Source organism: Aplysia californica, unplaced genomic scaffold (genome assembly GCF_000002075.1).
Source record: "Aplysia californica isolate F4 #8 unplaced genomic scaffold, AplCal3.0 scaffold00238, whole genome shotgun sequence".
Lineage (NCBI taxonomy): Eukaryota > Metazoa > Mollusca > Gastropoda > Aplysiida > Aplysiidae > Aplysia > Aplysia californica.
The window spans coordinates 676,960-690,448 of record NW_004797508.1 but is presented as its reverse complement, the minus strand read 5'-3'; the positions used below and the strand labels follow the sequence as shown (position 1 = coordinate 690,448).

At 38.0% G+C, this 13,489-nt stretch overlaps 1 protein-coding gene across 1 annotated transcript in view; it reads left to right on the top strand.

Moving 5' to 3' along the window:
• Positions 1 to 13,489, top strand: part of LOC101847661 (2-acylglycerol O-acyltransferase 2) — a 24,135-nt gene that overhangs the window by 8,457 nt on the left and 2,189 nt on the right. Inside the window, exons 2-5 of the mRNA XM_005100171.3 lie at positions 1,441 to 1,686; positions 3,313 to 3,560; positions 3,968 to 4,142; positions 12,445 to 12,644. Of these exons, the coding sequence (XP_005100228.1) occupies positions 1,445 to 1,686; positions 3,313 to 3,560; positions 3,968 to 4,142; positions 12,445 to 12,644 (865 nt within the window). The 5' untranslated portion in view covers positions 1,441 to 1,444. The remainder of the gene's footprint in view (positions 1 to 1,440; positions 1,687 to 3,312; positions 3,561 to 3,967; positions 4,143 to 12,444; positions 12,645 to 13,489) is intronic.

The following is a 13,489-nucleotide window of genomic DNA, read 5'->3' as shown; positions in this document are numbered from 1 at the left end:
AAACCAAACCCGTCCGGGACAGGAATCAAACCCACGCCAAAAAAATAATGTGACTTCAAGCGCAGACGCGCTGTCAATTCGACTATCAGAACTTCCGATTACGAGGTGCAGATAAAGCTTGATATTTTACACACGGCGACACAGCGTTTTATTTAGCACTGGCGCTAATAGCAACGCGGCGTTGCAAATAGCCACTTCCTAAAATTTTTGCTTTAGTGGTGACTGTATAAATACAAGGCTACTGCCAAAATGGAGCAGTATTGTTTTCTCGCAGTACCTTTTGAAGGCATTTTCAAATGAAGTATATAGGCCCTATAGTTCGGGAACGTTGCCCCAACCACAATTGAAGTATATCTGAACGGAAACTGTTTTGGAGAAAAAGAGGTCAAGTTTATTTTTCCGAGTGTTCGGAACAGTCACTACGATGTTTTTTTTCCCTTGTGTTTTTAAGCTTTTCATCCAATTCCCATGTAAGATTTTGAGTTCAAATAAAGTTTAAAAATTACAAACGCCACTTTAATTAAACCGGTCCCCCTTAGTATCAAGTAATAAATTAAGAGCTTAGAGGACCAAGGAAGGATTTAGACCTTGGGACCCAGGCGTAGTATTTTTGTAAACAAAACTGCACGCTGGTCAAAGTCAGCTTGTTTACGTTGTCGCTGTGTTTTTAGTCGTACACACTTGGCATGGAACCAGAGATTGCATTCCTCGCATTCTAACATCAGGTTTCCATCGTCTGGGCAACCGCAAACACAGTAAATTTCTTCTGTAGAAGAAGAAACGAGTCCTGTAGTTGATCTGAATTTTGGGGGACTTGGAAATGCCATAAAGTTCTGAGTTTCGATACACCGCCTCAGATGCTGTCGAACTTCACATTCGTCATACTCGAGTTTTGTGGGATCTTCTCCACACAGCAGTGATGTGGCAAATGCCACTGCAAATGCTCCACAATCTGGAAGAGAACCCTGTAGTCGATTGTTCATGAGAGCAAAGTCAATCGCGTCATCATCACTAAGTATGTATTTGGCCACACTTTCTATAATTTTTGTGGCAGGCAATTGGCCGACAACAAAACATAACAAAACTCAGGGGTAACACCTATAGAATGCGCAACCAAACAGATAGACAAGAAGCGCTTCGCGATCAACAATGTGCGACAATCGATGGATTGTCGCGTCTTTCCTCGATGAACCAAATGCGCTGCGCGATCGATGGATCGCACAAATCAACAGATCGCGCCCAACGTAAACACATGTCTATAGAAATCTGTATGTTGCATTGCATGCATGATATTTGCATTTATGATGTACAGTGAAAAAGAAATTCTAAGGAAAGTAGTCCTTACTAGGTTTCGAGGAGACCAAGTCATATAACTAATAAAAATTATCTTTACTTTGGTGAAGTAAGTACCTTATAAAAAGACTTTGTTTTTATCCCCAGAGCCATGAAAGTCCTTGGAGTAGAGTTTGCTCCTCTGTCTATCCCCACAGAGCGGAGGCTTCAGACTGTTGGTGCTTTACATTATACTTTTTGTTTTCTCTTTTTTGGATTTGGCATGCTGTTCTTTTTTATTTACCTTTTTTTATTCACTTCTTATTACTTTGTGCCTTTGGCATACCTGCTGTGGTACTATTATGATCAGTCAGTGAGTGAGCAAGGAGGTCGACGGTCAAACTGGGTGCGAAGGTCAGTATAACTAGTACTCTTGCAATTTCTTTTTTTTTTTAAATGTTCATGATAGTCATGCAATGTTTTGATCAAAACAATTGATACTTATTTTAGTGAGTCATGCAACCAAAAAAGTATATTAAAATATATTGATTATATTAGTATATAGTATGGTAGTGGATAAGCGATGAGTCAAACCCTATATTCTATCTATATTCATCAGCCAAAGTTAAGTTTTCAATGCTTGAAGGAAAAGATCATGCAAATATTTTTCCTTTTGTAAATAATGTTAATCATATAGGCCCAATGGTCAAATTATTTAAATATGTTTGCTTGATTCATGATCCTTGTTTTTTTTTAAAAAAAGAAATGAATACTGTGACCTAATATTGGTTTCATATTGTATCAATTTTTATTCCTGTCAGTATTTTTCTATGCAGTGGCTTTGAAATTATAGATTTAGATTTGTTAGGAGTTATAAAACAGTTATCAAATTTATAAACTGGATATGTCACTAAATATTGCACTTTGCTCTTAAAAGGAATGGTCTTGGGAAAGTTCCTTTCTCTGCAGGCTGACCTACGGGTTTCTTATCTCAGGCCCACTTCAAGTGATGGAAAATTTTGGCCTGAAGCATCCTGTTCAACTGTAAAGTTTATTGTTCTGAATTTGCAGAATGTAAGACAAATAAATGTGAGGCAGTGTGGTGAAATCAGGCGCTCGTCAAAATAGTGAAAATCTTCAAAACTGGCTTTTTTCCGCAGATTTGGGAATTTTTATCGAATTTTTGTTTTTTGGCTCAACACTTTTCATGCCCATTAAAGAACACATTTCTGTGTGGATTTTACTGAAAAGCATTGATTAAAAGCGTAAAAGATGTAAATCCTCAGTTTCCACGGACTGTCAAGCTAAGGCTGTAACTCAACTTTGGCAGCCATTTTCTCACTAATGTTACCTCTGAAACCAGGCAACCCCCACCTCCTTCAATCGCCAATATCTTGATATCTTGACTTGTATCGAAGATAAATGGACATTTTTTTCATCAAAAGCAAGGCAAAAATAGCCTATGCTTTAAGATGATACCAATAACTCCATATGCCCCAACATCGACGAGCCCCTGACTCCATGGCGTCGTTACACAAATATGTCTGAAGAGGATTAATCTTTAAGGTTTAGGTGCCATCCTAAACTACCATATCTAAAAACTTTGCTTTCTGGTCCATATTCCTTGTCATGTTAAAGTGCTGTTTGATACCTGATGTTTTACTGCTCGTGAGCCCTTGACACCAAGCTCAATATACTACTCAAGCATTCTCTTTTATTGTAAGGAAATGGTAGCACTGCTCAGAACACCAAATGCAGTCTCAAGCTTTGATTGTAGTGCTACTCAAAAAGCGCTGCTCCGAGCACTAAGCTGATGATACTTTTAGAGCGACTCAAGCAAGGCGCTGCTTGTGAGTAACAAGTGGTCGAGCACGCTCGACACTACACTAAATTGTTGGCAACGTGAGACACCAACAGGAAACCAAGGGTTATGGTGGCTGTTTGTCCTCACTTTCTCTCAGGCTCAAATATATTTTGACCAATGTTTGCTCATGTCACCCCATCCCACCTCACTACTAGGTATTTCTTTTTTTTTTACAGCTGGTCTTTGTTCCGTTACTCGGCTAAGTATTTTCCTTTGGAATTAATCAAGACACAAGAGCTCCATCCCTCCAAGAACTACATCTTTGCTTGCCACCCCCATGGTGTGATGAGCCAAAGTCATTTTGTCAATTTTGCTACTGAGGGAACAGGATTCAGTAATGTCTTTCCTGGCATCAGACCCTACCTGTGTGTCTTATCTGGACAGTTCATGTTCCCAGTTTTCAGGGACTACTTCCTGCTTTCAGGTAATATTTTATACCTTTAAAAGAGTGTTCAATATAGTTTTCCTTTTTCGTCATACCACATGTTGCTATTGATAATCTGTGGCTGTAATGACAGATGTGACTGATTCTATCTTTTTGCTGTTGTAACGTCCATAAAAAATACAGAGAACAGTGAAAGTGCCTGTACCAAGTATCTTTCAACCTTGTGAAGCTGGTTTTATGTTATATTGTGCACAAAGGGTTGTAAAATAAGTTTCACCTTTCTCATTCAGGGTTTTTTTTTTCACAGCTTTAAATACAACCCCTGCTCCAATCCCACACTCAAATTAGTTCAACTAAGACTTCTGTGGCACAAAGTATATATGCTTTACTTCTGTACAAATTTTATCTTGCAAGTTTGTCTCAATGAGATATCACTTATCTTTCAGGGGCCGTTGAAGTTTCTCGGAAAAGCATCGAATGGGTTCTCTCTAAAGAAGGGTGTGGCAATGCTGTAGCTATCATGATCGGAGGAGCGGTTGAAGCCCTAGAGGCTCATCCTGGAAGCTGCACACTGAAGATCAAGTCAAGGAAAGGATTTTGTCGCATGGCCTTACAACACGGGTAAGTCTATGATTGAGAGTGAACTAAGGCCACGGCGCACCGGCAGTGGAGTTTTAGTTGCCGCGGGGGGTTCCCCGCCGGGCGCCTTATCACGTCGGAGTCACGGGGGTCAGCTCCCTGTCGCCGCTCTGTCTGGGCCGTCCTAATTTTTGGTACGTTTCAACGTACAATTTAAAGTGTATCCTTGTATTTATGGTAATTCTCATTTAGTGCATCCAAAGCATGCATTTCTGCTCTTGAGACTCAAAAAAGAACGGACGTTGTAACTTGTCTGGTTATTTCGTTAGACGCGCTGGAGTCGGCAATGCTAAATTGTAATTTTTTTTTGACTAGTGTGAATGAAAAAAAATCAATATAAAAAAAAGGCATCGTCAAAATCTGTCCAACTTTTGGAACATGAACAACATAACATTGGTGCAGATACTCAGAAAAGATGATATCTGCGCTTATAATAGAAGGCTGTAATTTTACAATTTTATCCATCGGGCACACAATTCGCTATGAAGTAATTCCTCCAAATACAACTTTATGTGTCTAATATAATCGTGAATATTCGCATATTTTCTCGAAAGTTTATAAAAGTTACCATGAAGTTTCTCTATGAAAAGTACAAATCGATTTTAGTGCTAGAATACATCTTCAACGTAGATCTAATACACGAACAGTATCTGTTACACTCCAGAAATTCCTTACTTTTCTTAAAACGCTAAGTCTAGGTTTTGTAAGTTGACTGAATAATAGGGATGACTTCTCGTAATTGGCTTATAAGAATAATTTCTAGCTTTCCAGGGACACTGAATCAGCACCAGACTTTTCCAGCTTTTTTTTCGTTTCTCTGACCATTTGCAATAACTGACAATGTGACTGATTTGTTTACATTCATAATTGTGTCCGCGCATATTTCCTACACAAAAACTAAGAATGAATGTTTCAACTGTCATTATTTTTATTCCATACAAGAAGTTTATCTCTACCCATATATTTACACGGTTTTGTGTTTTTTTAAATCGCTTATATTATATCTTTTTAGTTGTATGCAGGCTGCCACAGACACAGCATGATTCATGAACAAATGCAGAGTGACTTTCTCTTGTTTAATGGTAAAATAAGAGCTAACGCTGATCGTCTTTAGTTAAAAAATGCAGATGTGCATCTTTCTTCTCTTATAACTTGACTATTACTACTAGCGCAGATTTAAGATTTCTCATGGTAAAAGATATGATATTCGTAGTCAGTTTAACACAGATTTTGGAGAGATCTGTCGTGCCTTTTTAAAATTAACAATCATTTATTCATAAGTTTGTAACTAAAATAGGACAAATTTGGTACTCTACAAACACTTGTCTAGAGCAAAAACTAAGGCACAGAAACTAACCATTCTAACGCAGAATAAATCTCAAGACATTGAGCTTTTAGTACATCCGCGTAATGGTTTGCTATGTGGGAAGAAGTTATATCGTTTTAAACATAGTCAAAAATGCGAACTTCCTGACCGACAGCGGCAAAGTCGCTTCAGGGCTCATTAAACCCGTGACCCCAAGCCGGGGAGCTCCGGCGGGCTGCTGAGTCACGCGAACTAAAAGTAACAGAATCGGGCGAAAAGTGACGCCGTGAGGCGTGCTGAATCTTACTTTCGGTGCACCCATTGGTAAAGATAATTGCGACTTTTTGCGTTTCTTGATTTACTTTACTTTAAGTGTGCGCCCCTTGCTGTGTGAGTCATGTAACATTTTTAAATTTTTGATCAGTTTACCAGTGACGGGTAGATACTTAATTTATCACTCAAAAAGAAAACTCATAAGCATTTCGCACCTAAAATAAATTATTTCTTTAACAAACCTTCAACTTAAACACTACAGCTCTACACTTCCATTTGGAACAAATCTCCAGTGACATTCTACCTGTATGCAAAACAATGTGTTAGATACAGCTGCCCTCACACTTTGGACATTCACTTCTCAAATTGCTGTAGCAAAGAGAGTTCACATGACTTTGAGGTGGGAGCTCCATATTTGATATTACCAGAGAGCAGAAGAGGATAAGCAATTTTGTGAAACATAATTTTATGACAAACTTGACAAAATTTCTTTTTCATTACTGCAGACAGAATACAGGCAAAGTCTATCTTGAATCACACTGTCAAAGCCTTGTAGGTCTTAATAGGGAGTACCAGAAAATGTGAACATTCAAATTGGATCGCACAGACATCTTTCCGAGAGATATTAAAAAAGAGCAACCTGTTATTGCATGTATCTCGGAAGGTTCAACGTGATGTATGCACAGTAGGAGAAGAAATCGAACAAAAAGCTTTCACAAAACCCAGTGGATGGGACGAGGTTTGTGAGTTAGACACTGATTTGTTAATAGGGCGTTGAGAGCATGTACTGCTCTATATCAGAGCAGGACCAGATTAGCTGTCTATATTTTTTATTTGGTCACCAAAGATGTGAAGTGTTACGTTTTTGGCATGAAGGAGAAGGACCGTCGACTGCCTATGAATTATCTTCTAATGTCAGTGCGTTCCTGGAGAGCCTATTGACAATAAATATGCCTCGTTCATTATATACAGTGATACCTGTACTTATCAGCATCACAACGCTCTCTTGTCAAATGCAATCAGTGACCTTTGTACCCGCCAAAACAAAATTATTGAACACAAATACCTTGAAAAAGGACAAACACAAATGGAAGTGGACAGCTCACACAGTGTAATCAAAAGTTTCCTGAAAAATGATCTTCTATGTGCTCATGGATAGTCTTGAAATTTTTCAGAAAGCAAGATAATATCCACCTCCTTCGCCCCTTTGATATTCGATTTCTGGACCATTCAGACCTGGCCAAAGCAAAGGCGACCCCATTGTCACAAAATTTCTTTGAACAGAAACATCCAGTACAAATGAATGTTAAAATGAATGGTCTTTTTTAAAAACTCCACGAGGTCAAAAGCAGTTTTACCCCAGAAGACACAACCCCGATATGTTTGGAACTCCTGAAAATTCAGAAATCAAAATATAAACACCTTCAGAAACTCAAAAGCGTGATTCTTTCTATGATAATCTCACACACTAGGAGTCAATGAATCAAGATAATTTATTATTTTTTACTAAGCAGTTTTCTTTTTTGCTTGTCAAATATATGTGGATACTTCCTTCTTCCGCAGTAAGTTTTTGAAAGTGTTGTTTTAAAAAAAAGGACAAGAATAGAATGAGGTGGCAAGAAGTTGTGTCGCGAATTTTACAGTGTTAATTTCATGACCGACTCATCTTGAAAAAAAAATGAGGTAATGCCATTGAAATAAAAATGTCTGCCCAAAACATTCATGAAAGAATGTCTCTATAACTTATTTTGGTGGTTTTAAACATTAAAATTTAATCTAAATTTTAAATTACATGTATGTACTTTCTGTTTTCAAGCAGTAAACTTGAAGTATTTTTGTACTGGCTTAATTTTTTATTTGGTTTGGCAAAAATAACTGAAATAAAATGGAATGGCTTTATAATTACTCTTAAGACTATAATTATTTGCTTTTGTTTATAACTCAGAAGCCTGAACAGCCATTGGCGCTCGTCGAGTGGCGTTGATTAACCCGATCCAAACGCCTTGATGCCCATCATACTGTCACTCAGGTGGTTGAATCACACAGATTTGGGTACAACTCAAAAGCCGAAGTGCCGTAACTTATGTAACAAAGATTATTTTTTTTTCAAAGTTGATTACATACAATCGTCCTATTGTATCATATATCTGAATTTTAGATTCATAGGTACAAGCATGAAGAAATAAAACAGTTTTTTGAGACGATGTCTTCGGGAGCTTTTTCTACTTAAAAGATTCACCTTGTCCTGTACTCATTTATCATTGCTGGCCTGCTGTACAAACAACCTGTTGTCACAATGACAGTCCTTTTTTTTACTCTTAATATTAATAACAAAGATCACTTCTATCGACTAAATATGGATTAAATCGACTAATACGGAAAGCATGTAAAATTTCAACATCTACATTCCCCTACTTGGATGAATGGTACATAATAGCTTGCACTAAAAAAGAATAATTCCATCTTTTTAGACAACAAACATCCCTTGTTCCCTCAAATAAAAACATCAGTCAGAAGTAAAAGACCTAGGCTTCTGATCCGTAACAAAGAAAGATATAGAAGGTCATTTTTACCATCATTCATCAAAATGCTTCCATCTTAACCGTCTTGTATAAGTATACTTACGACCTTAGAGCATGCATCAAAATAACATTGAGTGTGTATCTAGCTTAAGATTATTATTGTTTATATTGCTTCTCATTTGTATTATGCATGTGATTGTAAGCGTGTGTGTGTGTCCTGTGTGTGTGTGTGTGTGTGTGTGTGTGTGTGTACACATGGTGAAACACCAAACCAATGTGCCAGGATCTAGACTATAAAGTTGTATCTTATCTTATCGCCCCCACTCCCTGGTGGCTCTACGCTCTTCACAATGAAATAAGTTTTAAATCAACATTTCATGCAGATTGGCCTATTTAATATACAATAATTCTTTCAAATAAATATGCATGTGTAACCTGACAAAAAACACACTCATAAAAAGACAAATACTTGTTTCTATTCTGTGTGGTCAGGTCCTTGAAGTTTGATCCCTTGTTTGGTTTGTGTTTAACTGTTTTGGCACGAGGACAGAGGATGTATTGGTCAAATCGTACAAGGCCTTAACTTAATTTAAATATAATATAATTATAGATAGCGTTTGTATTATGCAAATTCCACTCAACAGCAAGTTTTTTGCACTTTACAAGTTATATTATTACCCCAGCAGACCTGATAGCATTCTGAAACAATCTCAACTTCCTGAGAAACATACAGAGCAAACTACTGATTTTATAGGTGCTAAAACACTAACATAACGCATATCATTGGTATGTGACGTATTTAACCCTATCCTCACGTCGTGTTTTACTATTGTATCCGTACGATGTGGGGAACTCTGTGCCATCACATTCAAAGAGAAAATTTACTTGTTAATCCAATCCGTATGCTTTACATAGCAGTCTGTCAAAATGACTTATTGAGATATACTGAAAGTTTCAAAAAGATTTTCGTACTAGAAGTATTCTAAAATGTGAAGAATACAACCCCCGGGGTACAAAATGACCCCAGGGCGTATGCATAGGGTTAAATGTCTTTCAGCCCTGATTCTCTCTTCAAAAGTTTCATTTTCAATCCAAATATAAAGCTTTGTCCTACTTTTTATCATTCATCATTTCTAGTTCATTTGCATTTTTGTGAATTGGTTAAGGATCACTGACAGAAATTTTGTTGGTATTGATCGTGACTTTGTAACTTTGTATTGGATATTCTTCATTTTCTTTCTTTGCAACATTAAATGTTGGCAGTTATGTTGATGCATGCGTCATTTAGATTTGTCTCGGTCTAACAAAAAATTTTGATATTTTTAAAGATTTCAGAGGCCTTTAAATAAAGAGACGAAATTAAGGTTTTAACGTTAATATTTACATTGTCATCTATTTAAAGTTAAAGAGGGTTATAAAGTATCAGTGGTAGTATAAGAATAATAAATAGATAAAAAGTAGCTGGTAAGTGGATGTAGTGTAATACATGCCTTCAGGGAAAAGTTACGTTGAGAAAGGTCACTGCTCTGCAGTAATTAGGTAGCCTTGTAATAGTGTTTTGGAGCACTCTGAAGATAGGTATATATGCCTTGCCAGTATAGATATACAGTCAAACCTGTGTTAAACGGCCACCCATTGTCAAGGAGAAAAGTGGCTGTATAACACAGAAGGCCGTCTTAGGCAGGACTGATCAAAATGGAAGAAAGCAAATCATTCTCTTCTGAGGTCAAAACTGGTGCCAATACCAGGCTTTAGACTGCAGTAGGGCTAATTCCAAATGGGGTTTTTTTGGTTTTTTTTGTAAAGTGGGGATGGGTGGTGTAAGAAGGTTTTTTTTTGTAAAGTGGGGATGGGTGGTGTAAGAAGGGTTTTTTGTGTTGTTGTTATGTTGGTTTGTTTTTTCTGCTTGGCTTTCTTTTGTTGTTGATTTTGTTCAAGGGTAAAATGAACGAAACATGTAAGTAAGACGATCAAGACCGAGTGGTAAAACAAACATACGGGTCGCCACCACTCGGAGAACAAGCGACGCTTCTGTCGCAAATTCACATCAATGTCCATTGTTACTTTGTTACAGATTAGGTAAACAAAACCGTTCCAGTCACCTCACATACGATTTGTGCATGAGTTCTAGGCAGTGCTTATAGGTTATGACGAATCACACGCTTCCCTCACTGCCAGTTGAAAATTTATTGTAAGAACTACCCATTATTCAACTTGGGTAAACATTCATTAGAGGGACTGACAATAACGACAGGTGAATGAATTATGATGGCTCGTCCACTGCGTGAGGGGCAGATTCAAAATTTATGACAAAGCGTCGGGCAAAGAGTGACCACAGTGGCCGCCTGGAGAATGCAAATTTGACCATGGGTTGATAAAATATGGCAGCCGTGTTGGACAGGTGACCGTTTTACACAATTAAATTATACAGAAAAATTGCAAGGGGGGAAATGGAAAGTGGCCGTTTGTACAGGTGGTCGTATTATACAGGTGGCCATCGTGGCAGGTTCGACTGTAGGCCTATATGGAAAAACTAATAATGATGTAGATTGTAAGGCGGTTAGAGCTTGCTGTTGAGCAGGAGTTTGCGCTATACATATTAGTGCAGTGAGGTTTTGAGGAAACAAAAAATCATCGAAGCTTCGAACCGTGAACGTACTATTCATGACATTTAAGTACGTCCGTTGAATGTTTTTTTCTTGTATATGATAAACATAAACCCAGACTTAAGTTCCTCTATTCTACATTCGCTAGCTATTCACAGCTCCATCAAATTGTCTTTTCTTGTATGAGATAAGCCCAGATTTTACTTTCGCAATTTGAAGTGCTGTCGAATCGTATTTTCTTATGTGATAAGCCCAGATGTAACTTCTGCTATTCATAGCGCATTGAATGGTTTTTTTCTTATATAAGATAAGCCCAGATCTAACTTCCGCAATTCGAAGCGCTGTCGAATAGTTTTTTCTTATATTATGATAGTCCGCCAGTCACTGAGCTCGCGTGTGTTGTTGTCGCAGACAGTGCAACGGGTTGACATCACTTCACCGTTCATAGCGCTTCGAATTTTGAATAGGGTAAGGGGAGCTCATTTCGACTGCTAACTTCATGGAAAAAACATTCGCTGCGATTCAAGAGTCATGTGCCCTTGCTTGAGTTGTCCATAGTGTGGCGAGTGAATATTGAATAATAAGGATATTTTTTAAAGGATTGTTTTATAATTCTTGAAGGCTCCTCTTATCACTCTGTCTCGTAACCATCAAATAAAGAGTAGTTCTGTATATATTTATCTTAATGATTTTAGATATGTGCTCCAATTTTTCTACATTTCAGAAAAATACAGACGAAAATCCATTATCTGTTTTTAAAAAAATCACATGGCATTCGAATGGCTCTGCCACGCTTCGAATAGCTGTGAATAGTGCAGAAATCATGAATGTCGAATAATAAAGTCGAATGGGCTCAGCTCTAATACATATAGGCTATTATTTTTGTTATTATTAAACTAGTTGTTTGACTTTGAAATTTGAAACAAATCCGTGAATAGGGAGAATATGTTGTGTGTTCTTTTATCTTTCTAAACTTTCTTTGTTTCATGTTTTTTGTTTAATTCCTTTCCATTTTCTTTTGAATGTTAAAGGAATTTATTTTTGACGGAAAACTTTTACCTCGATTTTATCTTGTGCCTTACAGAAGGTTAGTAATTTGTAGGTTAGCTCTCTGCTGTGGTCTCCTCCTACCTTTCAAACTTGTCTCCACCCCGCGGGGCAGTGCCACTGACTGTAGTGTCTTTAGGCTATTTCCAAAAGGGGGGACATTTCTCGTTCAAGCATAGTAGAATTGTAAATGGGCTGACTCATGTCACGCTCATAACTGTGCCTGATCTACAACAGGGAACTGCTGCTTTTTCTTTCCTGATCCTTACTTTTGCCATTTTCCTCTACTTCTTTTGTATGTTTGTCACTCTCTTTAATTGTGACCTGCTATTTCCAGGGTGCCTTGATAGTCGAAGCAGACCTTGTGCTGTTGAAGCTAGAGAGGTGAGCAGTCTAAGTCTGATTCCCTGTAAAGACTTCTCTATTGACACCCACCCCTTGGCGCTCATATGACCTTATGCAGTTGCGAGTGCCGTAAAACCCTCTACTATAAAAAAAAAAAAACCCACAAAAAAACTTGTCTTCCACAGTGCATCCATTGTTCCAGTGTATGCTTTTGGAGAAAATGATCTGTATGATCAAGTGCCGAATCCCCAAGGATCTAGAGTGAGACGGTTTCAGAATTTCTTGACCCATATGTTGGGATTTTCTCCTGCACTGTTTCATGGTCGAGGGGTCTTCAACTACACGTTTGGTTTGTTGCCCTATAGAAAACCAGTGCACACTGTAGGTAAGAACTCTTGTATAGACTTGGAATGTCAGTATTATTGTTGTCTCTGTTGTTATGTCAGCCTTGTGGTTGATTCAGATTAATGGAAAGTGTGGTGATAGTAATAATGTTTCTCTTTCTTTTTACCTTCTTAAAAGACCATTTTTGTGTGGTTGTGCTTCTCTGAGGATGTAGTTTTAGTATGGAGAAATATTCAGTTAAGGTCTTGTTGAAGTCTCCATTACAGTAACTTTTTATCTCTGAAGGGGATAAACCCACTATGCTTGGGCCCTCTTTTGGTACAAAATCTAAATCTGACATACATGCCTATTTTGATGGTTTTTCATCTGATGAATGAACCAGTCCGTATGAACAGACAATCAGAGACAATTGGAGAGAGAGAAAGTGCAGAACCACTCACAATACAACAACAGAATTTAAAAAAAACACAAAGGGGGAAATAGAGAGAGAGAGAGAGAAAGAAAGAAAGAGAGAGAGAGGGGGGAGAAAGAAAGAGAGACATATGATAAAACGAGGCCAGAATAACACACGCCAGAAAACACCGACAGGTTCAAAAACAATTATTAGTCTCACAGTAAGGAGAGAGAGAGGGGGGGGGGAGGGGAGAGAGAAAGAGTAAAAGGGAGGGTGTGTGTGAGTGTGTTGCTGTCTTTCAGTGAGTGTGTGTATTTGTGAGCGTGTGTGTGTGGGTGTGTGTGTGTGTGTGTGAGAGAGAGAGACAGAGAGAGCAGGGGGAGAGGAAGAGATGGGGAGAGAGAAAAAGCGGAAGGGAGGGAGTGTGTGTGTGTGCGTGTGTTTTGTAAGTGTGTGTATTTGTGAGTGTGTGTGTGTGAGAGAGAGAGAGA